This window comes from Embiotoca jacksoni, unplaced genomic scaffold, assembly GCF_022577435.1.
Source record: "Embiotoca jacksoni isolate LCO1_2020_lvr unplaced genomic scaffold, fEmbJac1.0.p SCAF_1, whole genome shotgun sequence".
NCBI classification, from domain to species: domain Eukaryota; kingdom Metazoa; phylum Chordata; class Actinopteri; family Embiotocidae; genus Embiotoca; species Embiotoca jacksoni.
In genome coordinates, this window is record NW_027185229.1 from 19,401,439 (window position 1) to 19,426,216 (window position 24,778).

The following is a 24,778-nucleotide window of genomic DNA, read 5'->3' on the forward strand; positions in this document are numbered from 1 at the left end:
AGAATGTAAATTCACACTGCTTATCTGCATATTTAAACAGTTGCATTTTGTTTTCATTCAGCTCTTCTTCCTAAGGCATTTGTTGACAAGAAACCAGATATAAGCAGCAGACTGTTATGTGGACAGAAGCGGTGGGAGGTTGTTGGACTCTGGGGTAAAAATATTAAATCAAACGACTCAGTAGTCTGTGTACAGCTTATTAGCCTGACCGCTGAGCCTCAGGTTTTAGTATTTTTGCATGTTTGACCACAAAGGAATTATAAGTGATATCAAAGACACTGAAATCCAGTGTTTAAGTTTGTTTAGTGAACATTCTGCTCTACTGAGTCCTAAACTCCTCTAATCCCTGTTTTGATGATTCATTTCACTGCACTTACAAGGCAAGCTTGTAAGTCTGTGAGTGCACACATGTGCACATGTTTGAGTGTAGGTATTCATGTAAGTTTATGTATTAAGGGAGACCCCACTCCTAGGAGGCAGCTACCTATCACTATACAAGCTAACAAGCTTTCTTTTTTTCTTCTCTGCTAGAGCTGAGTGCAACTCTCACAACTCCTTCATTCCCAGACACAGGCAGCTCAAATCACATCAGTAAGAGTCACAAGGCTGTTCCAATGGCCAGTCACCTCAAACTGGAAATCTGAGAGTTGTGAGCTGGTTAAGAAAACCCCAACGTTCTTTCACAGCACTGTTTTGACTAATCATATGATGGAAGCTGATAGAGCAATACGTCTTGGGAGAAATGTATCCCTTCAAAGACCACTGGATAGCCAAAGGTCTCGGACAACTGTCGCTCAATTTTATTATCGGTAAAGGTTACATACAACAGCAAGAAAGTAGGCCAGCTGCATGAACCCACGCATGTCTCCAGAATAACATTTTATGATCTACACAGATGAACAGGCTGAGCAAATACCTGGTGGACCTCGGAGGATTGCCCCCTGACCCTTTGCGTGTGCTCTATCTGTGCTCTACCTGTTCAGACCCGTCTTTTCGAATTTTGACGCAGTAGTTTTTAGAGCCTGGGACAACACATGGAGGCCTGCAGGAATCAAAAAATTTGTTGTTGTGGTTTCCAGCGTGTCTCCCTCTCAACAGCATGCATGAGATATGCTACAGAGGTATGTGCAGGGCAAGTAACCCAGAGCTGTGTACCTGCAGGGCAAAAGGTGGCAGATATATGACTGACTGTCATGCTCAAGAAATATCGGGAGAATAAACATTGAGGCTCTGATTATTGCTTCACCTGCTCAAGTGTGACATTACATGGTTCCACGGTTGTTCAAAGTTAAAAGGAACAGCAGTCAAATACATAACCCCCTGGCTATGTGAAGTTCACAGGCGATGGGCTCTATTTTCAAAGCAGCTTGAGCAAGCCACACTACAGGTGCTATAGTCCTGACCTTGAAAGATGTTTTGGCCATGACTTTGGTGTTTTCATACCTGGTGTGGCAAAGCTGAGTAGAGCTGCAACATGACCAAAGCTTCATGTTGACAAAGCATGAAGCCAAACATCTAAAGAGGTCTGCTTTCACTGCAATACCTCTCAGCTGATTATGAGGCGATTCCACCGTCAAGCACAAACTAAATAATAAACACAAATGAAGTAATATAGCGCACTAAACATCCTTTAAATGACACAACTACAGAATCATGTTGAAAAACTTAAATTAATAGTTCCACACCGAATGCACTGAGATAAATAGTTCTTTCAGATTGTTTATTTGAATACCTTTAAAGGCCAGAGGAAACAAAAAATATAAAATATCCAGTTTTTTATGGAGCATTTTATTAATGTTTCATTCATGTTTTATCGTTAATAACTTATTACATGCTTGTCTACCAGCTTAATAGTAACATCATACTTATACAGGTGTAAATGATGACTTTTACGACTCAAATCTCCGGCTTATGTTCTATTTATAATTTAACTAAGATTTAATGTTCATGCACGTATGTTCATTAGAGAGAGATATAGTCTTCCTGCAGAATCATTGTTGGTTCTTCAAGAGCTCCCTCAAACACTGAATCCATTTGCATAGTATAATTGCATAACCATTAGCTGAAAATGCCCAATTCTTGTTGTAAATGAATCTTACCAAATAACAAATTTAATGTGACTGTGTGGGACGAATGCCAGTAAATCCACTGAGATAAAGATAGGATTAAACAGAACCCAATGACAGTGATGGTATTCAATCTACAATCTGATTTTAAGAAACCAGCTTTGCATATGAAAGGCAACTGACCCTGTCTCACTGCATATCTTTCAGATTAGCATGGGATTTTCATACCTCAAGAAACATCAGCAAAACTGGCTGTGCATTGAAAGAGAATATTGTTGGGTGAATGTTCCCCAAGGCTTCAGGGCTTTCATATGGAGATAACATGCAGCAGTGGAAATAATGTCATAGGTAGAGGAAAAACAGAGATTAGAAGTGAAGTGTTTGACTCAGTTGAATGCACAGGGAGCTGATAAGAAGAACAATGGAAGCAAAGGCAAAATTAGGAGCAGTTATGGAAGTTAAAGGTGAAACAGATCAGGAGAATCACGACACCACTGCCAGATGAAGGGATCAGTCCATGCGGATTATTCCTCTAACTGTTTTGCAAACTCTTGTCACTTCTGATTTACACAAACTCTGTGCCTGGCCCCCGGTGTGACCATGAGCGACCTTTCATCAGGAATGCTGTAAAGAGCCTAATGAGACAGGGTAGGAGCACAGACTCAGCACAATTACGGGAGATTAGGGTGCTGCACAGGAGGCAATGGCAGGTAGTTGGGCGAGGATGCACCCCACCCTCTGATTGCAATGCACTCCCTTTCATTAGCGATGTCTCTCCTGACTTCACAGGCACAGGGCATCTCTCTCTCATGGTTGAACCCAAGTATCTCACAGATAAGCAGTGAGAGTATCTCACAGTGTTTGTGGGTAGAATAGCAAACATATGAAGACTAACTGACTTTGACAATCCACACTTTTGTCTGTAAGAGATAGCACAGTGTATATTATTCTATTTTTGATTTACACAATATCAGATTGTCCTTCATTCTGAGTGTATAAATGATAGAAGTACAGTTATAAACTAACTGATTAATCAAGTGTTTACAGGTGGGGTTTTCTTGATAAAGCGTTGGTAAAGTTAGTTTTTTAATTATATAATATATTGTACATTATTTACATCTGTGCTTTGTAGCTTGTAGTCCCCTTCAGTGCCTTTGTTGGCACATTACTTCCTCTTTTTTTTTTTTTACCCTTTACTGCTGCCAACTGTGTAAAACCAGTTGGAGTACTGTATGTTATGAACTGTAAAAAAAAACAAAAAACAAGGTACACAAATGATGGTCAAAAAGCCCACAGGATATCTATTTGTCATTTCTGAAGCAAAAATGCCAAACATTTACTGGTTTTATGCTCTCAAATACTTGTCTCTGTTTTATATCAGTGTAACTTCAACATAGTTTAGTTTGGGACTGTTAGGAAGAAACAAAAACTTGAAGAGGTTCAAGAAACAGTTGTGGTCAATTCACACTATTTTTGGACATTTTCTCGACCAAATGATTAAGCCAATATTCTAAACATTATCACAGATTAATAAATACTGAAACTAATCATTGAATTCCACCTTAAACAGAGGAGATGACTTTTCAGAGTTGGACAAATCCTTATTGTTTAGTTTGCGAGAGGACAGTATAAAGTTTAGAAAGGGGAAATGAGAAGGGTTGAAGAAATAAAAAAAAAAAAAAAAGGACCGACACAAAGGAGTTCAGGACAAAGAGGTGAAGAATGCATGAGAAAACCTCGTCTCAGAGCTGCGGCCTGTGTCACCATGGTCTCCGTCATTTCAGCTTTCCTGGAAGCCAGCTACTAACAATACTGAGCAAGAGCAGGATTAAACCTTCAAATGGCAAAAAACAGAAAACATGCCAGTGACTCTAAATGGCTCATTCAAGCACCAATTTATAGCTGAGGGGGGAAATTATATTGTAACAAAAAAAAGATCCAAAACAGGAAAAGTTGTAAATAGCAAGATTATGCCACTATCGCCATTTCTGAAGTAATATCTTATTATATATTTTTTCCACCTTATGTTCTTGTTTTTAGGATTCAAACTAAAGACATCGCAATTCTCTCCAAGTAAAGTAGATAAGCAGACTTCAACCTATTCACTGCCGTTTCAGCTGCAACCTGTGAAACCCATCACAAAGGAAACCCTGAAAATGATTTAGACTGCCTGTGATTTTCCGGACATTTACAATGCCATTATCAGCATTTATAACTTTTTCTCTCCCACTTAAAAATGCTTTAAAAGTATATTGGCTATATTAAGAGCAGATAAAACAAATATGGCCTTCATTGCATTTTGACCTCTCAGTGGAGGAGGAACCCACCAATCACAAGTGACAAACTCCCACAGCTAGGCATCTCACTACTTTACAGTCTCATGGCTTTTCAGTCTTTCATGCTCACACTGACGAAAATAAAAGATAATCATTTGAAGTGTGGGCCAGCCTTAAACTCTTTTAACCCCAAGCAACCATTCCCAGTCCTGGTGTTCAGTAGTTTGAGAAAACAGGAAAAAATGAAGGTGATATTCTTAGAATCCTCCCTATGATGAAGCAGCCAAAGGTGAAAGAGCATTTTGCACCAGTCACAGCAACCGTGTAATCAAATTGTTTTATTAAAGCATATCAAATTGTCAAAATTACAGCACTATACCTGTCAATCTGTAGGGCATGACTGTACATCTCACATTCTCCTTACACTATCATGAACATATGCATGTTTGGATCTCCTCCAGCCCCTTCTACTCCTGGAGCGTCTACTGGTTCACAAAACACCAAAAGCTTCATTGATCCTTCATCAAAGAAGGCCCAATAAAATCATCAGCCAAAGTGGATTGTCTAAAAAAAAGTATAATGTACTAAATCACTGCTCCAACAGTGAAGCTGTCAGGTGAGTTTCATTTCACGGCACTTCCTCACTTAAGTGTTTGGCTAGCTCAGCATGGAGGTTTCGCAAATGTTTTCTTGATCCCAAGTAAAAACCATTCAATGGGACTCAGAGTTCAGGGATTTATTTTTACAATGGGGAGGGTCTCAAGGACGGCATACTGAAAGCAGCGCTCTCATTACATTCCTCAGTGGTCCTGAACATGTAGGGAACAGAAACACGAAACACGAAACAAAATGAGAAGTTTCTCAATAATGTACCGACTGTTAAACTGGTGCCTCGGCAGGCACCATATGCGAAATAGTTTTACCATACGGAAAAGGGATGTTCGCTTTTACTACATGACCCATGCGGACCTTTATCTCTTTAAACATGACAGACACCATCTGTGTCACTGCTGCCCTTTCCCATCACTGTCAGTTTCCAAACAGCTTGATGAGCAATGGAAACGAAAAGCTACCCTATATTTCCAAATATAGTGAGATGCCGTGTAACACTCCTGCTGTTCAATACCAGTGAGTCTAGCCATGGAAGTCCAGCCCACACTAAAAAGGTACTGACGAGGTTCACATGCCAGTTTAACCTTTGACCTCACTGCTCCCCTGCAACCTTCAGTACAAAAGGATACAGCAAAAGACCACTAGTGAACCTTAGAAAATTTCAGAGTAGGACAGCAACTGGAGGAGAAAGAAAGGTACCACAAAGAGCAAACTCATCTTTGTCTTGAGATAAACTGAAACACAGAGTTTCCAGTTAAATGAAACTGTCCAGAAAGCTATTCAACATAGAAAGACAGTGAGAGACAGCCGGACGGCCAGTCTCTGCCTCAAGAATGCAACTTTTCTGCCAAAGATCACATCACCCTGAGCTGGCATGATAACATGATGGAATACACAAAAAAGGATCTATGACATTTTGATTATCTTGTCATTTTTCTTCCAATGTCACGTCATAATGAGACATAATCTACATTCAGTCCCTTGACCAGATGACCCTGGTTCTAGCCCGTGTACATCAAAGGGTTGCTGTCCTGACCTTGAAACCATGCTAACACGCGTCCCACTTTACAAAGCAGCCAGCACCGCAATAATCAGGATAGAAGAAGTGAGAAAACTTCTAAAGTCAATGGGGATCAGATTTGATCAATTTTGTCTCCTTGTTGCACTTATTAATGTTCATATACTGTAAAATGTATCTGTGTAGCGGTGGAATAAGTGTGTGGTTCTTTTATTTAAGCATGAAATACTCTGATTCAAAAACAAATACTCCGTTAACAAGTAAATGTCCTGCATTCAAAGTAGTGCTTCAGTAAAATTATAGTATTATCGGCAAAAATGAACACTGCCTATTAAATGACAGCATGTTAGGATGGTATATTTAATATCACCACTGTGTGTTACTACAATAGTTGAATGCTGTAGTAGTTACATCATCTTTACTAATTTATACTGTTAGGTAGCATACACTTTCTGTAAATTGATGCTTTGTATATGATTTCTTGATCTGCAAACTGTAGATGTCAAATACATTACAGGAAATTAAAAGTATCACATTTTGCTCTGAAATGTGGTAGGTGTAGAAGTATAAAGTAGCATGAAATGGTAATACTGAAAGTATAACTAGCTTTAGTGGCAAGTATCAAAATTGTACTGAAGCACAGTACTTGAGTCATTTACTAATTTATTTTTCACCACTATTATTATATAATTAATACCCACGTCTTGACATCACGTAAGATCCTTTTCAAAGGTTTAGAAAAGACAAATAATGCAATATCTTTCATATGCGGTTCAGAGTGGGATCTCACTGTGTTCCCACTGTGTCTTTTCACAGAACCATGACCACTGGACTGTGAAGGACTTGCATCATGCACCGAGAGGCTCCAAAGAAATAACTGACCTCATTATCTAGAGCTTCAGTCAACTGTTTATAAGCCTAACTAAAACTCTGAAGACATAATATTCAAAGCTGAGGTGTTCTTCATTGGGTTAAGACTCATTTCTCTAGTAATACATGCATACAGCATGTATTACATTTATGTACTACTGATGCTACAAACAAAATGTCACAAAAAGGGAAATTTGCATTGTTTAAATCTATCTTTGGCTGTAATTTGTTGTTTTTAAAAAATAAAAATAAATATATATAGAGAGAATTGAAAAGTTACTTTTCACCACTCTATTTGATGTTTTGATGACCAAAGGGGCTTGATTTTAGTATTTGGGGGGGATTTAAATGTGAAATAAATAAAACTTTTTAACTTCATATGTTTTTGAAACAAAATTGAATGCCAGGTATAGCGCAAGCCCTTTGTGCATAAGAAATTCCTTTCCAACAAAATATCCAATTTCCAATAAAATATCAAGAGCGCATATTTTACTATATTAGCTGTATGAAACAGTGGTATAAATCAAGCTGGGGGGCTTTATTTAAGTCATCCCTAATCTGGGTGGATAAACAGAAGTAACTTGGAATTATATAGTAACAGTTGCACTGACTGGAAGCTCAACATGGCTGAGAAAGCATGCCTGGGAGCCTTACAGAATAATAATAATAATGATGATAGTCATTAGTGCATGGTATGCCGTGAGTGACGTTTAGATCAAGCTGCTCCTGTTGGCATTGCAGTGAAAATAAACTGAGCCAAGATATGAGCTTATGGTTCAAAAGTAAAATAAAAAAAGAGATCCAATTACTGCAACACAGAAAGAGCTCTTTCAGCGCAGCATGAATCAACAAGCTATAGTCTAATAAACACAATGTTGAACCAGTGGGAAAAGAACAAACACTCAATTTTTGTCAATTTAGTCATTATTGTTAGGAAAAGTACTTACTCTGCTCTCAAGGATTTAACTTTCATATCACTAACTCCTCATATTTGTGTCAAATAATTCTTCTGAAGTTATTACACAATCTATCAGACTTATCTTTTTAGATAACTTCCATTTTATATATCAACACAGAACATGATACGAGGTGGCTTTAAAAGGCATTTAAAGATTCCTAAACTAAGATTGTAGTTTCAAGTTACAGAGAGTGTTTGCCAGCCTCGCTGTTCATCTGTCTGTCTGTTTGTCAATGGCCGAGCCCAGATGTCAGCTGGTATGAAGACATCTGCCCTGCCAGAGGTCTGAAAGCCTTGGAAGCTTCTGATCCCAAAGAATACCACTTATCTAATGATGACAGGTGGGATACAAAGTACATCAGGCACCAAGTGACTAAATCCCATTGGCCATAGACAAGAAAGAGAATTTTAAGAAGGATTTCCTCACTGTCTCAAAAAGAGACTAAACATCGTACGCAGAGGGTTGGCCCCTCAGTACTAAGTTAAATACAATAATTTGTAATTAAAAAACTATGAAAGAAAATAAATGTGCAGCTGAAGTTTGGAAGGGTTTGTCTTTTATTAAGCTGCACAACCTTAAAGTCCTGGAAAACTTGCCTTTAAACTTTAAATATAGCTGTGCAACTAAAATATTTATGAGTAAATAAATACATAAATATAAATAATAAATTCAGTTCAAAAAATGCGATTTACTGTATACAAAAAGAGTGGACGAGCCTCGCGGCTACAGTTCTTGCTTTACGACAGGGTTAAGGAACAAAAACAAAAAGGATAGTAATCATTGTCTTATACGTCACTGAGGCACAATACTACTGAGGAGCAAAACAGATGACGGTTTCAGACAACTCTTGAGGGTAGGGGACTAATTGGCTCCTTTGAACGATATAAATACACACTAGTTGCTATACACAAACATGGACAAACCACATCAAGAGTGCTTCAAGGAGATATCACCACATGCGATTACAGAAGAATTCTGCCGAGAAGCGTCTCAAGTGGTTAAATGATGAGTGAATCGGTGCGGATCCACACATTCGTCCTCAGCCACATCCTCCACTGTGGCTTCAGCTTTTATGTAAATATGACAACAGAGATAAAGTGGGCACTGACAGTTGTGTGAATCATCTGAACCGCAGCAGTAACTGCATAACAACGGCACCTTGTGTGAGCAGTGTGCACACGTCTATACAACCACCAAGATTATTTATCCAAAGCTCAAGAATGTGACAGAGTTACAACAAATTGGTATGCGCTTGACCACCAGAGTGTCCCTCATAATGACTGAACAATAAATCTGAGCTGTCACTCAATGAACAGAGTGATTCATTAAAGTGATGTTATTGCTCTTTCCCCAACGAACCACTTTGTACTCAGCCTGCAGCTATTCTCTTTGCCCCCATGACTCTTTACTCTGATACGATGTGTTTTTGGCACATGCAGGACCACAAAAAGTGACAGCTGTGGCAGTAATCCTGCATGCGTCCAACTCCCATCATCCTCCGGTCAGGCGGAGTCACTGACAGCCCCACACCCTTCGTCCAGCAGCCCATTCAGTGCCAATCACAGAGCAATATAACTGCCAGAGTTTATGGACTGATAGCCTCCAATAGAGGGAGGAGCAGGGTGTGGGGGCTCCTCTGCATAGCTCTCCACCAGCGAGGGCCCCTAGGTACCCATTGATGACAGCTATCATTCACAATGCAGAACAATGGTGGTGGATACCCATGTGTGGAGGGGGTGTTAATGGCTGCACTGATATCAAACAGTCTAGCTGAGAGGCAAGCTGCAGGCAAAACTGAACAGAATGGTCCTTTTAGTGACTTACAGTGAGGGGATGCAATGATAGTTGATTGGACATCAAATAACATCTAAGATTAGGAATATAGAGTCTGTGTTAGAGCCACAACAATATTCTAAGTACATGGCACTGCAGTGATGTATGTGTGTTGGCAGTACTAGAAACATGACTCAGACGACAGGCCAGGATACATCTCTCATAATGTGAAAGTGTTGTTCATCTCTGAAGATGTCCTCCCCTTTTTATACACCTTATAAGTAGGTGAAGGTGTGCCAAAACGTCTACTGTACTGCTGGAAACGCATCAGAATACCAGTATTTATATTTTAAATCACATTATACAATAATTAAATAAATGAACGTATTAAAATGTGGCAACAGTATGAACAAAACTGTTTGAGTTTTGACAGTGCTGTATATTTTCTAAATCCAAAAGTGCAGAGAAGATAGGTGTTTTCATTTGATTAAAAATATTGATTTTGGAGCAATTAAAATTGCATTTTCTTCCAAACTACAATCATCGCCCAGCAGTTGTATGCCTCCACCAACCAGTTTAGTTGACATCTATATCTTTCCAGATTCATAATAATGTAATAAAGACATTGAAGGGGTCTGGCCAATAAAGCGGACACAGTGATTCAAATGTGGATGTTGCTGCAGGGAAGCTACAAATTCTAAACTATAGATGCTTCACACACATCTTTAACCCAACAGCACAGAACATCTACAATCACCACAGTTTCAAGGTGGACACCCAATATTAGTGTCACTTATTCAATGTCGAACCAAATGTGAAATATGGTCACACAGTTTTTCCAAAACTATAGAATTATGTCTAAATATCCCTATGCCTTACATCTCAGCTGTTACTACTAGTTACTGGTACTGGTTCTCTACTCTGAAACCACTGTCGCCGAGTGCTCCATAACAACTGCTTGCTGTATTAGTACATGCGTATCACAGAGGATTACTGGTACCTGTGAATGTGGATTGTGATATGGAGTCATCGTATTTCTAGAATGCCCTATGCAGACTCGAGTCTAGCAGAGTTTCACTATCATTCCCACATCTTTCACACTGTCAGAAGTAAAGGGTGAGGGGCATCGTGACCCACAGTGCGCCCTGGCCCTTGCTTCACCACTCCACACTATGATACATTATTATGTGTCAGGGAGAAATGCTCTGATCAGAGTGACTGATGAGCTTCTGCTGTGGAGATCACAGAGGGCAGGCATGCTATCTTATATAACACATACAGTACATAATAGAACTCAAATACATGTCATTAAGACACACAATGTAATCCATAGAGAATACAGTATGTTGAAAAAGAATTAGATAGTTTATGGTTTAATGCTGAGTCAGTTATACTTGTTTACATGTTATAGATGTTTATATACAAAAATTTCGGAAACCTGCACTGTTGCATTTGCATGAACACTGATCAGCAAACATCATGTTCAGCAGATGGTTTCAATCTTCTCAAAGACCTCCGTTAAGCCCATCAGAACTAGCTTGTTTAGGCCCCCGATGGTCTTAAGCTGTGCTGGCCAGCACCTCATTGGTGCTGGCCAGCACCAATGAGTGTTGTCACCTCATGTGTGTTCATGGATCCTGTGTCCTAATGATCAAGTCTTTCACTCAACCATGAAGTAATCAGAGGTAAGCCAGGTCAGCTTAGCTTCCACAGAAAGTCCTGAACATATAGCGGAGCTGTCAGTGCTGCATTTCCCAAGGTTTGATCATAAATCTTGTAACAGCCACAGAGGAAATGCTAACGGGTGTCATCAAGCTACAGACTGTATGTTGCACCAGAGAACTCTTGAGAAAATCCTGTGTTGATCGAGAAGTTGGTCAGTTAGAGATGAAGGCATGTTGGCCAGATAGCGTCACGTCAGGCCAGACTATTGTAAATAAAAAAGAGGCCATGATGTTTAATTGTCCCCACAGGTTGAACTTATACAACAAAGTCCATTGTCTATAGGAGGACCTGAGGGAGACATGGATAATTTGAGTAAAATGTTGACACTAAAAGGAATATCCTGTCGTGTGGTGTTATCGGAAAAATAACAGAATCCTCCACTGTTTTACTTCAACAGCTCAAATTCAACAATGGAGTTGCTGATAAAATACTTGGGATTCTGGTGAGTGAGCCAACTGCTGATGTGAGGAGATTCCCATTCACTTTTAGAGAAAGGCTATCACTTAAATAGAGGTCAGTGGGGAGGTTTGGAGAGCTGGCTGAAATGAATCATAATGGTATCCTCCAAAGAACCCAAAAAAAGGGTTTTTAATCAAATGATACTGATCAGTTAGTTTGTGAAGAGTTTTCATTATTCCTACTTTTGCTATAGTTAGGTTTCAAACTATAAACTATCAAATGACAATTACAGAAAATGGACATGAGTAAAATGTTGGGAATAGAATAGAGGTTGCCAGCAATTACATCATTACCTTCATAAAAACGAAAGACAGAATGTTTTTGTCTTATACTCTGGACAAATGTGATTGTAGCAGATAAAAAAAAACAAAGGACAAAGAAAGGAAAACAAACAACTAGAACATGGTAGAGTAGTTTTTGCATATGAAACAGTGCAAGGATGTTTCTACTCACCGTACTGGCAGCTGGGTCCGTTGAACCCTGCGGGGCAGTCACAGATCTGGGTGGATCCCTCCTGACACTGGCCCCCATTGAAGCACACACCGTAGCTACACACCGCTGCACAGATACATGTGGACAGACAAGGTGGTAAGAGAGGAGAGACAGAACAAATAGGTGAGTGAAGCAGACACACCTGGTTGTGTTTATGTGATGTCAACATCTGCAGTTTCGAACACTGACCTCTTTCTATCAAAGACTTATCATCGGCCTGCTAAGTAATGTCTAGAGAGGAACCTTGATTCTCCTCCATTCACACTAACCAATGAAAGAGAAATCTGCCACTTGGCTTTGAAAAGAGGAGCAGCATCTTGGCCAGCTGAAAGAAATTTCTAAACTATATTTTCACATAGTTGTAACTGTAAAACATGATTGGTAGCAACATATTGTATTGCTTTTTGAAAACTGCCCTCCTCCCCATACACGTCAGAGAATATTACTTGAGAATGACCTAGATCAATTAAGTGAACTTTTGATCATTGTCACAGACTGCGATCACAAAGATGTGCCTCGGTGAGTTATGGGGTAAAATCAGAGAGCCACAGGGCGGGTGTGGCTCATCCATCTCTTGGAGCCTGTGACCTTTTGTCCATAAATCCCCCTGAGTCAAACCACTCTCACTAGTTAAGACATGAAATTTCAAGAATCCAGGACATATAAACAGTGGGAGCCACAAGGTACATGTCGTTCAGAACACATGAATCCACCTCTGAGGTGTGGCATTACATTACATAAAGACAAACACTCACATGAATCATCACAGCCCTCCACCTAAAACTGTGTGTGTGCACATACAGTACATGTGAGTCTACCTGCTTATATTTATACATCATGTGTTGAGGACAGCTGTTTAAGCCAGGGCTGTTGTTTGCACTCTCCTCAGCAGAGTACAGTGCTAACTGATGACGTGTGCAGGGAGTTGATGTCCATCCCTGCTGTTCCTGCAACATGTGGACACCAGGAGTGAAAAAAACAAAGTCCAGCTAATCATAAGAAGGATACAAATGCCAATCCTTCCGAACATGATTGTGAAGAGGTCCTCTGAAAGCCAGTTTAATTTAGCATCTGGTGCCAGACGTGCATTTTTGTAATCCAACCAGAGGCAGCGTGACCAATCATCACACCAGGCGCTGCCGGTTCTGATGTCATTTGTTGTCCATATATGGTTGTAGTGCTTGCTGGATAAAAAACTGAACACAGTGTCTTGGATTTTGGGTAATTGTGATCAGCATTTTCAGACATCATATGGATTAAATTGTTAATCCATATATTTTAAAAGTAGTTGACTGACAAAGAAAAGTATTAGTTGCTCCCCTGAACACACATCCAGACACTTTAAACAGATGTACAGTTAAAAAATTATCAGCTTAGGAAATGAGAAGATGCTTCAGGGTATGAAAATATAAAATGGCTTAAGTGGCTCAACGATCAGGCTTCAGCTGTACCATGTCAGATGTACCATGGGGAATAACAAAACATTTCCAGACAAAGGAGATGAATGTAGAGAAGTGGTTTCTCTAATAATCACAGATGAGTCGCAACAATTTCATGCATGTCTTTGAGCAAGCTCAGATGGTTCCGTGGAGACCAGCACTCAGCCTAAACATCCGCCTGTCATCTGACCCTGTCCTCAGACACCTGCTTAACACTTGGACCATCCACAGCATCTACAACAGATAACCCACACATACATACGCACTGTATAAAACCCACAACACACAAAAGACATCAATATTTCTTTCTTGCCATCTTCCATGCATCATATAAACACACCAGCAAACACTACGGTTCACACTGTAAAATACACGTGTTGTTGTGCTCAGTAGCTAATATTTCAACATTTTGCCCAATTTATGCAGCCAGCGAAATCCTATTCCAACAGGAATACCACTCACCACTGCTAATCTCCCCATGATGACTTCCAGTTCCTCAAGATTATGCGGCTACAGAGGCCACGATACAGTAACATATCTATCCCTGCTTCTGTGATTATATAATGTGAAGGAATTTTGATGTGGAGAAAGTAACAGATGACAGACAAGTAGAAAAACATACTCAGTGCTCAGGTTTAATTGCATGGTTTCAACTGGACCAAAATTTTTCAGGACAATGATGTTACCACCAGCTGTGAAAGATCAAATTAATGAGACATTCCTAAATTGGGTTGAAAAAAGCTTTAAAAGAACAAAATCACCAGCAACAAAAGGTCAGATGTGTCTCAGAGTCACTTCTCAGAGTAGCATGATTAAGCGACAACAGGGGGAATGTATATTCCCCCGTCAGAGATGCGAGACACACAAGATTGCTGGCAGCGAATCAGGACATTTTTGGGCCGCCCCCTTCATGAGCCCCATACGCCGCTTAATCTTCCCTGAAATAATTCTTTACTGTGGCATGCAGCGTGGCATAAAACTCACTCTCGTCTGTTGCTGTGAATGCCTCCACTCTATCACAAAGACACCTTCTCTAAAAGGATTAGCAGCTACCACAAAAAGAAGAGACGGCACAGGGGTCAGCGACTCGATACAGAAAAACTGAAAACCAGCGAGCAGGTGTCACCCTTACAGCTTCTGAAGGGGATGACCACATCAACACAGAGGAACCCCTGTGTTTGTTTAGGCTCTGTCAATCTGTTTAACCCCCAGAGCGCAAACCAGAGAGAGACCACATTTAGGGCAATTCACAGACACAAAGGCCTGCGCTCAGGGCTCCGTTTGGTGCCATAATTGGTACGCGCTGAGCCAAGCACTGTATTTTGAGGCAACAAATCATGTTTTGCTATGCAGAGGAATGTGTCATTTCAAAGAGTTCTTGTGAAAACCCAGGCTAGCTATGTCAGATCATCTCTGACAGGTTTCTTTGAAAGGATTTCAATACCATTTGAACTTGACACCCGGTATTTTTGACACAGCAGGCACAGTAATGTGTGGCACAAAATGTTTCATTGTGCAAGTCCCTAAAATTTGAATATCTGGAGCATTTGCTTTGCCCCGCATTATATTGCATGTCTATAGTGCATCAATTCCTGTCTATTTTCTGATATGCCTGTAAGTTTAATCAAGTAGGTGAATGAGAAATTTGGCATTCAGTCACCTAATACAGACAAAACATTTTTAAAACACCTGCTGCATGGGAATTATTTGGCCTACTATAAGATTATAGTCTTCATAATGATCACTTTGTGCTGCCAAAGATATGGATTAGACATGATAATATTGTATATAAAGTACCACTATACTCCATGCAAAGTTGAATGGGCAAAAGCCAGTTGAGCATATTGTGAGTTCTTTGTGGTTTCACTGATTGCAGTGAAAAACATGTCATGGGAAATAACTCATTTTTACAGCACACCTTTGCAAAACACTGCACCACTTAAAACTTTATAGTGAAACTTAAGCATCTACATTCTAACAGTATAAATTGATGGTTCTGGTGATGCTTATCTATCCTGAAGAGCTTTCTGTTTTTATGCGTGTAGCCTCATATTATTATTTTTATATGTCACTGACTGAATTAAAGAAAGGGTCTTTAACGGATATTTAACAGGATTTCAATATGACTTTAAACAAGCTGGCCACATCTTAACCAACTTCCACAAAGCCACGTTCACGATCTCATAATACGCCCACATTTTCAAGATTAAATGTAATTTTGTCACAAATCCTGTGACAACTTCTATCAGCCAGCATATACAGCGTCAAACAGACCTTGGTTGCTGACAGTAAACCAGTATTTGCTCCCGGCCTCATATTTGACGGCAGCTGCTCCACAAACTGTGAAAAATGTGACAGTTTCAATTTGGTAAAGAGTACTCTGCTGACCTTACTGCCTCTGCCGCATGCTACTCATTAGATCAAAAGGGCTGTTGGAGTAACCAGAGGCAGTATTTTAATAAACCAAACAATCTGAACTCCACCATTGTTTTGCTGTAAAATGTCATGTCTCAGTTGATTTCAGTCTGTTTCTCTGTTTGCGTCTGTGTCTATTTGTGTTCAACTATGCACGATGTGGTCCACATGACTGCTGACATAGTTCTTGCTGTGTTCCATGACACACTCAAACACACACAAAAGACCACCCATGGATAGACAGAGGACCATTTCCTCCTTTCTGGTGACTGGGCCTGTTTCACATGTAGCTACCTTCGCCAGTCCCACCACAAAAGGGGGCCAGTTCCTATTCAGCAGTTAACGAGGACGACAAACTGGACAAGCCATTGTCCCTGCTCCTCAGCCCCAGTCAAACAGCTTACTGTTGCCGTCAATCAACAAAACTGGTTGTCTCCACTCCCAGCTGACCCTGTCCATCCTCACCCATCCTGTGGCCACTTGCTAAGTAAAAGGTTTAACCCACTGATTGAGTGGTGCTCCAAATGCTCAAGTGGAGGAAGTTGCCCTTAAAAAGTCAAGAGCTCTTTGCTCGCAGCAGAACAAGATTGTCATTGAGCAAATTGGGGTCTTTTAAAAACACACAAAAGTCCCCTGCTAACACTTGTGAATTTTTCAAACACCACAGTCTGCCTCCACTCTTCACCTGGCTAACTTTTTGTGAACAAAGACTCATTAAACGTATTGTTAAAAAAAAAAGAAAAAAGAAAGAGATGGGACCCTGAGATCTAAAACATAACATTTGGATAAGAGAAAACAAGTATGGTGAAAAAAAATGGTTTTAAAAATATTTATTCCTCCAGTTGACTCTTTCTTTTGTATAATGCTGGAAAACATCATAAGTTGGAAAACAAAAACCCCAAATCTCAGATATTTTAAAATTCTGAATAAATAATATTGTGTGAATGGAAAACACAAAATTTCATAATTAGATGATAGTAGCCTGAAGCAGACAGATGTGGAAAACAAGGAAGGGGTCGCATGAGCAGAATAAAATGTGAAAACAACCCGACGTTTGCTTTGCTGTGGTATATTTTGTCTCCAAATATGTGACTAATTATCCTGGAATGCACAACATCTAACATTGTGGATTGCAATACTGAGCAATGGATGGATATAATAAGAGAGAAGAAAACAGGTGAATGATAATAAAAGGGCAAAGGGGGTGGCAACCAAACTTGGCACGATTAGACCCTGAATCTTACTTTACTGCCTCAAAATAGCCAAAGGTCATTAGTCTAATTACTTTACACAGACTGACTGATTTTATTGAGGAACACATATACACAGACAGACAAACAAAGGAGAAAAAACAAGAGACATCAAGAAACCCCAAAAGGGCCAGACATTAAATCACTATCTCAACACAAAGCATTCCCATCTTCCCCTCATTTGGGGTTTTTCAGAGGATTTGCTAAAGCTGTACATTTTGCAAAGCAGATTTTCCCTTTTGGAAGTTGGAGGTGCTGTTGAAAAACAGCCACACAGATTGCATTGTGCTGACTGAGGTACAGTACAGATAGCACATAGCAAAGTGTGCAGGAGTGGGAGGATTGTGGTGTGAGCTTCCTTTTATCCTGGTTCAATGGCTCAGAGAAAGGGGTGATTAGTTTGTCCCATCTCAAAGTGCTGCCACGTCTTTGGTTACAGAGATAAAAGGCCTGCCTCATGTTGAAGAGACCAGCCATTGTCACGCGAAACAAACCCCCGCCATCTAACTTAAGTGAGGGCACTGGGCAATCCTGAGGAATGTCTCTTTAAGACATTTCTTTTTAAGTGTTTTAAAACAAACCAGACTCATTGAAAAGCAGACAGTGTAATGCTTCCTTGTATAATTTAATACTGTAACCTTCTCCCTGGAAACAAAGAGCTCTTTGAAGAGAGAATAGAGGCCATAATAAGACACTGATGACAGCAACCTCCAGGAGATCTTCTCCCGCTCCCCATCCCATCCACTTCCCATCAGAGGGCGATCCCTCTAGCCTGTCCTGGGGGTGTGAGGGCTGGGTATTAAGCTCATAGGTTGGTTCCAGGCAGACAGGGAGGACAGGGAAGTGGGAACTTTCTTGTCAGTCTAACAGACAGGAGACAAACTGTTTACAGGAAGGATTTGCCAATGGTCTGTCTATGGTATTCAGGCTATGCGATCTGGATCACTGGCTGTAAAATCCCATCAAAGGAGGCTTCTTGGTCTCAGCGGTGTGAAGCTAAGCTCATCCACCAGGAGATGAGCTGCTGGCAGCCTCAGTGTGACCAACAGAACTACTTTTCCATACATGGATGTGGTGGGAAGTTTCATTTTTGTTTTTCTTTGTTCTTCTTGTGCAAATCAGCTGGTGGTCTCTCCACCATGGGCTGGTACTGTTCGGGAAGCCTTGACTATGATGAATTGGGATAAACATTGGACGCACTTGTCTGTTTTCATATCCACAATGTAATATTCTAACCTGCACTGCCATGTGACACCCAGCTGTAAACCGATGTTGTTAAGCCTCAAGTTCGGTATTTCAGGTGTCAGTGTTTCGGTATTTTGGAGCCAGAAGTCACCATATTTGGAAAAGCAGAGGAGGAGCAAGCCGTAGATCTGACTATCTGACATCTGACTGGGAACCTGAGGACACTACACCCACCAACCTATAGCGGAAACCTGACTGCACTCAAAGCCTGTCAATCAAACAGACGTGTCGTCAAATGTAACACTCTTTGAGGTATAATATCTAATTAATTATGGAAATATGTGCAGATGGACTGGGAGGAAACTGATCTGAAGGAATAAATGTATATAATGACAGCATAATGACTTGCAGAAAAAAATGTATTGACTTTGTATTTCATGAGAGAAGTTGAATGTGAGTCTATAGAGCCAAAGGCTTTCTGGAGCCAACCCCTAGCGGCCCTCGGTGGTGCACTTCCGCACTGGCCTCGCTTTTCAGATCCAGAAGCTATTTCCAATTTTATATAAAGTCAATGGTTACACCTCTGAATGAGAATAGTGGCATGACTATGAGTATTAGAGCCTTTAAATGTGGGCTACAAGCCAGCAAATTTGGAGGTTACCACACAATATACAGTCCAAAACCAGCCAAGCAAAAGCGGACAGCCAGACAAGTGATCTGTTTTAAACTACAGGAGCGCTGCAGAGCCATGACCTCAAACACTTAGACTGTAAACGTTTTTTGCCGAGTGTAGAACAAGACACAACAGCACAAATCCAATTTGAGAGCAAATGTCAACACTTAAACTCTTTCAACACTTGAGAATTATTTTCCCTGTATTCACATCTGAACAGAGTTGGAATGTTGTAACAACACAAGTACTTAAGGACATGGGACTGACTGATAACATCTGCTCTGAATACCGGTTGGGCAAATCACCTCTTGACCCTTTTCACCTTTCTCTGAAACCCTCTCATTCAGAGGTCTGTGCCATGTTGTTTGAAGCACTCGTCCTCCTGTCGAGTCAGGAAAAGGCATATTGCCTTTTAGTAAACATACCTACGCGCATGTGCTCTGTTGTGGTCACAATCAATGAAAAATGACTGTACGGATAATAGATAGAAAATATAAAAGCTGAAAATACTTACGATACAGACAACCTGCCTCTCCATTTAGCTGTGACCATCCAGGGCAACACTTGTATACAGTCTGATAATCCTGTCTGTACACTTGTCTGTACGCCGTGTAGTACGCCGTCCTGTTAACATGACAAACGTCAAGTTAAAAACTTCCAATTAAACCTGTTAAAATGGAAGCAATTAGAAATAACAAAAAAATAATGAAGAAATAGTACAACTGACAACATATGTGTGTTTTTGTAATACCCCACTATAAACTTAGTTTGTCAAGAGTTTTAGTTTACTATTGATAATAATCTTTAATGTTTCATGTGACACACATGTAATCTGATCAAAAAGTAAATAAACATTAAGTAGCATGTTCAGCTAATTTTCCCAGGCTTTCAAGGCACCATATTAAAGTGTGAGATTGTCAAACCCTTCTTCACAGATGGCTGCCTATCCCTGTACTTTGGGACCCTTCTCATTGCTCCACAGTCATTATGCATTGTGGAAACGCATTTTATTTACAGCGAGTAATTGTGGCCTTGGCTACCTTCAAAGCAGCCTTTGACTTTGTAACACAGTAAATGACGCGGAGAAAGCAAGTGTGCGCGGCACAGTGAGAAACTCCTGCAGCAGGCTCCCAGAGACGGGCTAAAATGTTAGCATTAGGACTGTCCTTCAAAGGAATGTTGGCTGCAGAGACGCCTGTGTGTTGAATAGCTGGTAACTCCAGTGAAGTGGGACTACATCTTGCACTTAGTTGTATGACAAGTTAAAAGCTGTGATTACGGAGCAAGAGTGAGAGATGAAGGGGAGAGAGGAAGAAGAGATCAGTAAGCTGGATCTCATCCCATTAGACACTGTTTGGAGATGGAGTTAAATGAAGGATCATGGCCTTTTAGATAAATTCTTTGGGTTGCTTGAGTCATGGGGAATACACAGAAGCATTAATTAATGCTTTGTTCTAGCCAGAGCTTGATCAACAAAGCACTACATCCCCTGCAGGTGAAACTGGGAGTGTTTGTATAAGAGCAGAATCAGAGGCTTTGAGAACAGAAAGGGAGGAGCAGCAGACAGACGAGAAATGAGATGTATTACTCACCTCCTCTCATATCCCATGCACCACGACTGCCCCACACAGCCTTGCTTCCACACTTTAACCATGCGTGTGAAGGCCTGCACACACGGTTGCCTCTGGGCGACCAGTGTCACCTCCCTCTCCAGACACACGTTGGGCCTGGAATGAAAACAGCGGTAAAAATACTTAACGTGTCAAAATGTTCTTACAGATGTATGCAAATTTATGAGCACCTAAAGAAATGTTGTGGCAAAGACAGATGGACAAAGCTCGCACAAGGCATTTTCCATTCACCAACGACGTAATGCCTGTGAGGGCGTTACCTGTGCTGAGGTGTAAGGCTGCTTATGATATCTGGTTTTTGGTATTTTTAAAGACTTAAGGGGAATTCCTCATACAGCACCTTTCAGAACGCTGAGCTGTAGAGCACACGATACAAGATACTACCTGTGCTTCAACCCGAATTGAATTCTCATCTTAAATGTGCTACCTGAAAGTATTTAGAAGATGACATGGACATGACAGTGGCAAGAACTTTCCAATCCTAAAGTAAAAAAAAAAAAAAAAATACACCAAAGAAGATTTAAATGTTTTAGACTGTGATGATGGGAAACAAAAGCACCTGAAGAACAATATCTGCAACCACTTATCACTTCATTGCCTGATATTTTCAAAATAAATGAACAAAACAAAAACATGCCACATTTTTCAAAACATGCATGTTTACACTTGTATGAGACTGAACGTCAGCAGAAGGAGGACGGTGTTAACGCTTTCTCCCCCAGGGAAAACACGATAAGCCCTCAACTCTGATGTTTTGTCCTCTTTGCACAACGTCTGTCTGGGTTAACCAGCAGAACTGTCTCCACCAACAGCGGAGTCTCATCCAAAAAAAGAAAATGTGCAGCAGGATCTTTGAAACATTTACTTTTTTGGTATCTCTCCAAGGACAGTCAGGAAGGCTTGGCATATGGAGATCAGCAGGAATCTTAAGACAACATCCAGCTGCTCATCTCATAAACAATAGTAATCACTAGCACCTCCAGCTGTACACATAGTAGCACATGAAAGACCTTATTGTTAGTGCCAGGTAAAAGCAGAGTAACACATCTCATATAAATCAAGATCTGTATTTATTATTTTGGGGTTTAAAGTACCTGTTAAAAGTGACTGACTCTTTACTTAGGGGGGATTTTAAAAAAGTTTCTGAAAAAGTTAGAAATGCTGCACTGACCATCCATGTTGAGCCAATTATGTAAATAATCATTTAAATTATTGTAGAATTATGCATGTAAACCAATGAAGGCCATCATAGGAGCACAAAGCAGCAAAATAGCCTAAATCTGTGTATAAATAGGAAAATGCTCTGTTTTCTGCCTCTGGTTGAGACTTGGACACAAGTTTATGGATGTGCAGGTGAACCAGCAGATTTCTCAAACAAAGGCTGTACAAATATATTTGGAGAGATGAAGCATAAGCATTATCCCTAATGAATATGTAATTTAAAAAAAAAAAAAGAAGCAAACCTGCCTACAATTAAAGAAAAAAGGACAAAACTTTACTTACATATAGGGTTGGAGATTGTTGGCAATGTTATAATGCAACATGTGAACCTCTTTGATAAATATTAGAAAAAAATAAAAAATAATACTATCCATTTTCCTCTTCTTAGATCAACCAACAGTTTCAAAAAAGTAAAGTGCTCCCAAAAACATTCATGGGTGTATCTCAAAGCCCACCCGGAAAAAAGTTTCATAAATAAACAGCCAAATTAAAAAAAAATCCGAGCGATCAACGTGACAAATTTAAATTACGCGTAATAGATCTTCCTCGTGGAAATGACCAACACTGTCCACAGCTGACAGAGCCATCGCATGCGGTGTAGTTTCTCTCTCACAGCCGGTGTGTGACACTGACGGGGAACTGCAGCTCACCTACAACTCGTCACTGCAGATGTTGGACTGACGGGCAGGAAGAAAAAAAAAACCACTCGTGGAGGCTGGAGCGCTTTCAGCCTCCCTCCATTGACTTGGTAATGATGGCAGGGGTTTGTGGTGGGTAGGAGGGGGGATGCAAAGAGAGCCGTCTATTATTCCAAACTTCAGCAGCCCCTGAATGAAGCCCTGCAGCCGGATAAGTGCATTCAAACAACACGTTTTTCTCCAGTCACTGACTTCAAGGGCTTTAAAAGTCGCATAAAATGTTTTCTCTTCTGTGCATCAGAGTAATCTCACCATCACCGCAAGCAGCCCTAAAAACTCGTTGTCTCCATGGAGACTTGTGATTGCGATGTGTGCGTCTTATGACATGAAGGTATTTACATAAATGCCTTTAAACTGATATTTTCGACACAAATACAACGTTTATTTACAATCTTTTACGCGTATTGATGGCGCTTTGGAGTGTGCGCACAAAACCGCAGATTCTGCGCGCTGGAATGTGTCCACGAGCATTTTTTTTTCCACGGGGAAAGACGCAGACCACTGATACATATAGAAAACTGAATGGTATACTATCACCGGTGGAGCAATACTGGATGTTTGGGGTTGCGGCGGGGCAGGATCCGACGCAGCTCGTGGTCACTCTGCAGGGCAAACAGCTGATGGGGCGGTCAAAAGGTCAGCAGCCAGGACTGACTACTGCTGCTCTCTAAACAAAGCTTTCATTGCACGCATGTGTGTTCGTGACCCGAAAGAGTCCCGGGTCAGCGCTGCCAGTGCAGCCTCCGAGGGCGCAAACTACACAGCATGCTGATCTGATTAGCTCCCAGACATATCAGAGCTCATCTTAGTTACTAACTGCCAAAGTGGATGCAGTGAACAAGACTCTTTCTTTCACTGCAACTACCAAAGTGAGTCTAATGACAACCAAATTCGTCTGTTTGTTTTTATTTGTGGGTCTGCTACCCCTTAATCCATGGATGAGCTAACCTGTTAGGAAGTCCATGCCAAGGTACAAACCATATTTTCAAGTAATGTGTAACCAACAAATGATTATAATGATAAAACTCAGAAACAATAAATCAGTGTAAAATGAATCATGAATTCCTGTTGCTAACAATTTAGAAATGATCACGTAGTAACTTCAAACAATTTTTGAAGTTGCATGCCATAGAATTGGATAAAATTCAAAACAAATGTTTTTCAGATACATGTAGGCCTAATTTGTCAGCACCTGTTGAAGCAGAACAATGTCTGTTCTCATTAAAATGCTCATTTAAGATATTTCTTCAGTCAATCAGGTGATCTGGTGAAAGCATCTAAGTGTTATATTTTCATCACCAACCGGACAGATTAATCGAGTGACCCCAGACACTCAGAGGCTGCAGAGATGGTCAGATCTTTGTTTGGTCACGCTACTAATCAAAGAATTGATCACAGTCTTAAGACATGTCTCACTGAATTTCCACTGACAAAATACATTTTTAATCCAATTAATATTTCAGTTGTTATTATGGTTACACAATGCATTTCATTTCCTAACGAATTTGTGTTCTCACACCAGACCTTTGTCATGGCACTTGATGGCTTCTAAAAATGGGAAAAATAGGCTCGATAAAGTAATTTTGCCTCCCAATTGTGGGTCAATCAAGCCTGGAAATGAATGGCATATTTCAAAAACCTCTGCAGCTTCTTAAAGATACACTAAAAAGCGATCTACTTTTATCCCAGACTAATCACATCATTCTACAATTGCTAAAATTAATAATAATTTAAAAAAATTTTTTTTTTTAAAATCCCTCACTTACCATAATGTGTGTAGATAACCACATCTACTCCGGACTGCACGTGAGAGCCGAGGAGGACGAAACTCACGAGAACCTTCCGTGAAACGGGTGGTGATATGCTGACACCTTGTGGTCAAACATGAGAATTACACACTATGACAAGTGCCCTGCATATGATGCAATGAAGAGACCAAAACAAATATTAACAGCTGTCTAAAACAACAGGAAGTAGTCACCCAAAAAAATGAACTTTGCACTGCCTCCACTCCAG

The 24,778-nt window shown here is 40.3% G+C and overlaps 1 protein-coding gene across 1 annotated transcript in view; it reads right to left on the bottom strand.

The window, feature by feature from the left end:
* The window catches only part of megf6b (multiple EGF-like-domains 6b), a 55,900-nt gene extending 34,967 nt beyond the window's left edge, over window positions 1-20,933 (bottom strand). The window contains exons 1-3 of the mRNA XM_069146024.1: window positions 20,805-20,933; window positions 19,727-19,836; window positions 12,212-12,316 (exon numbers count right to left, since the gene is read on the bottom strand). Coding sequence (XP_069002125.1) covers window positions 12,212-12,316; window positions 19,727-19,836; window positions 20,805-20,866 — 277 coding nt within the window. The 5' untranslated portion in view covers window positions 20,867-20,933. The remainder of the gene's footprint in view (window positions 1-12,211; window positions 12,317-19,726; window positions 19,837-20,804) is intronic.
* Window positions 20,934-24,778: the final 3,845 nt, after the last annotated feature.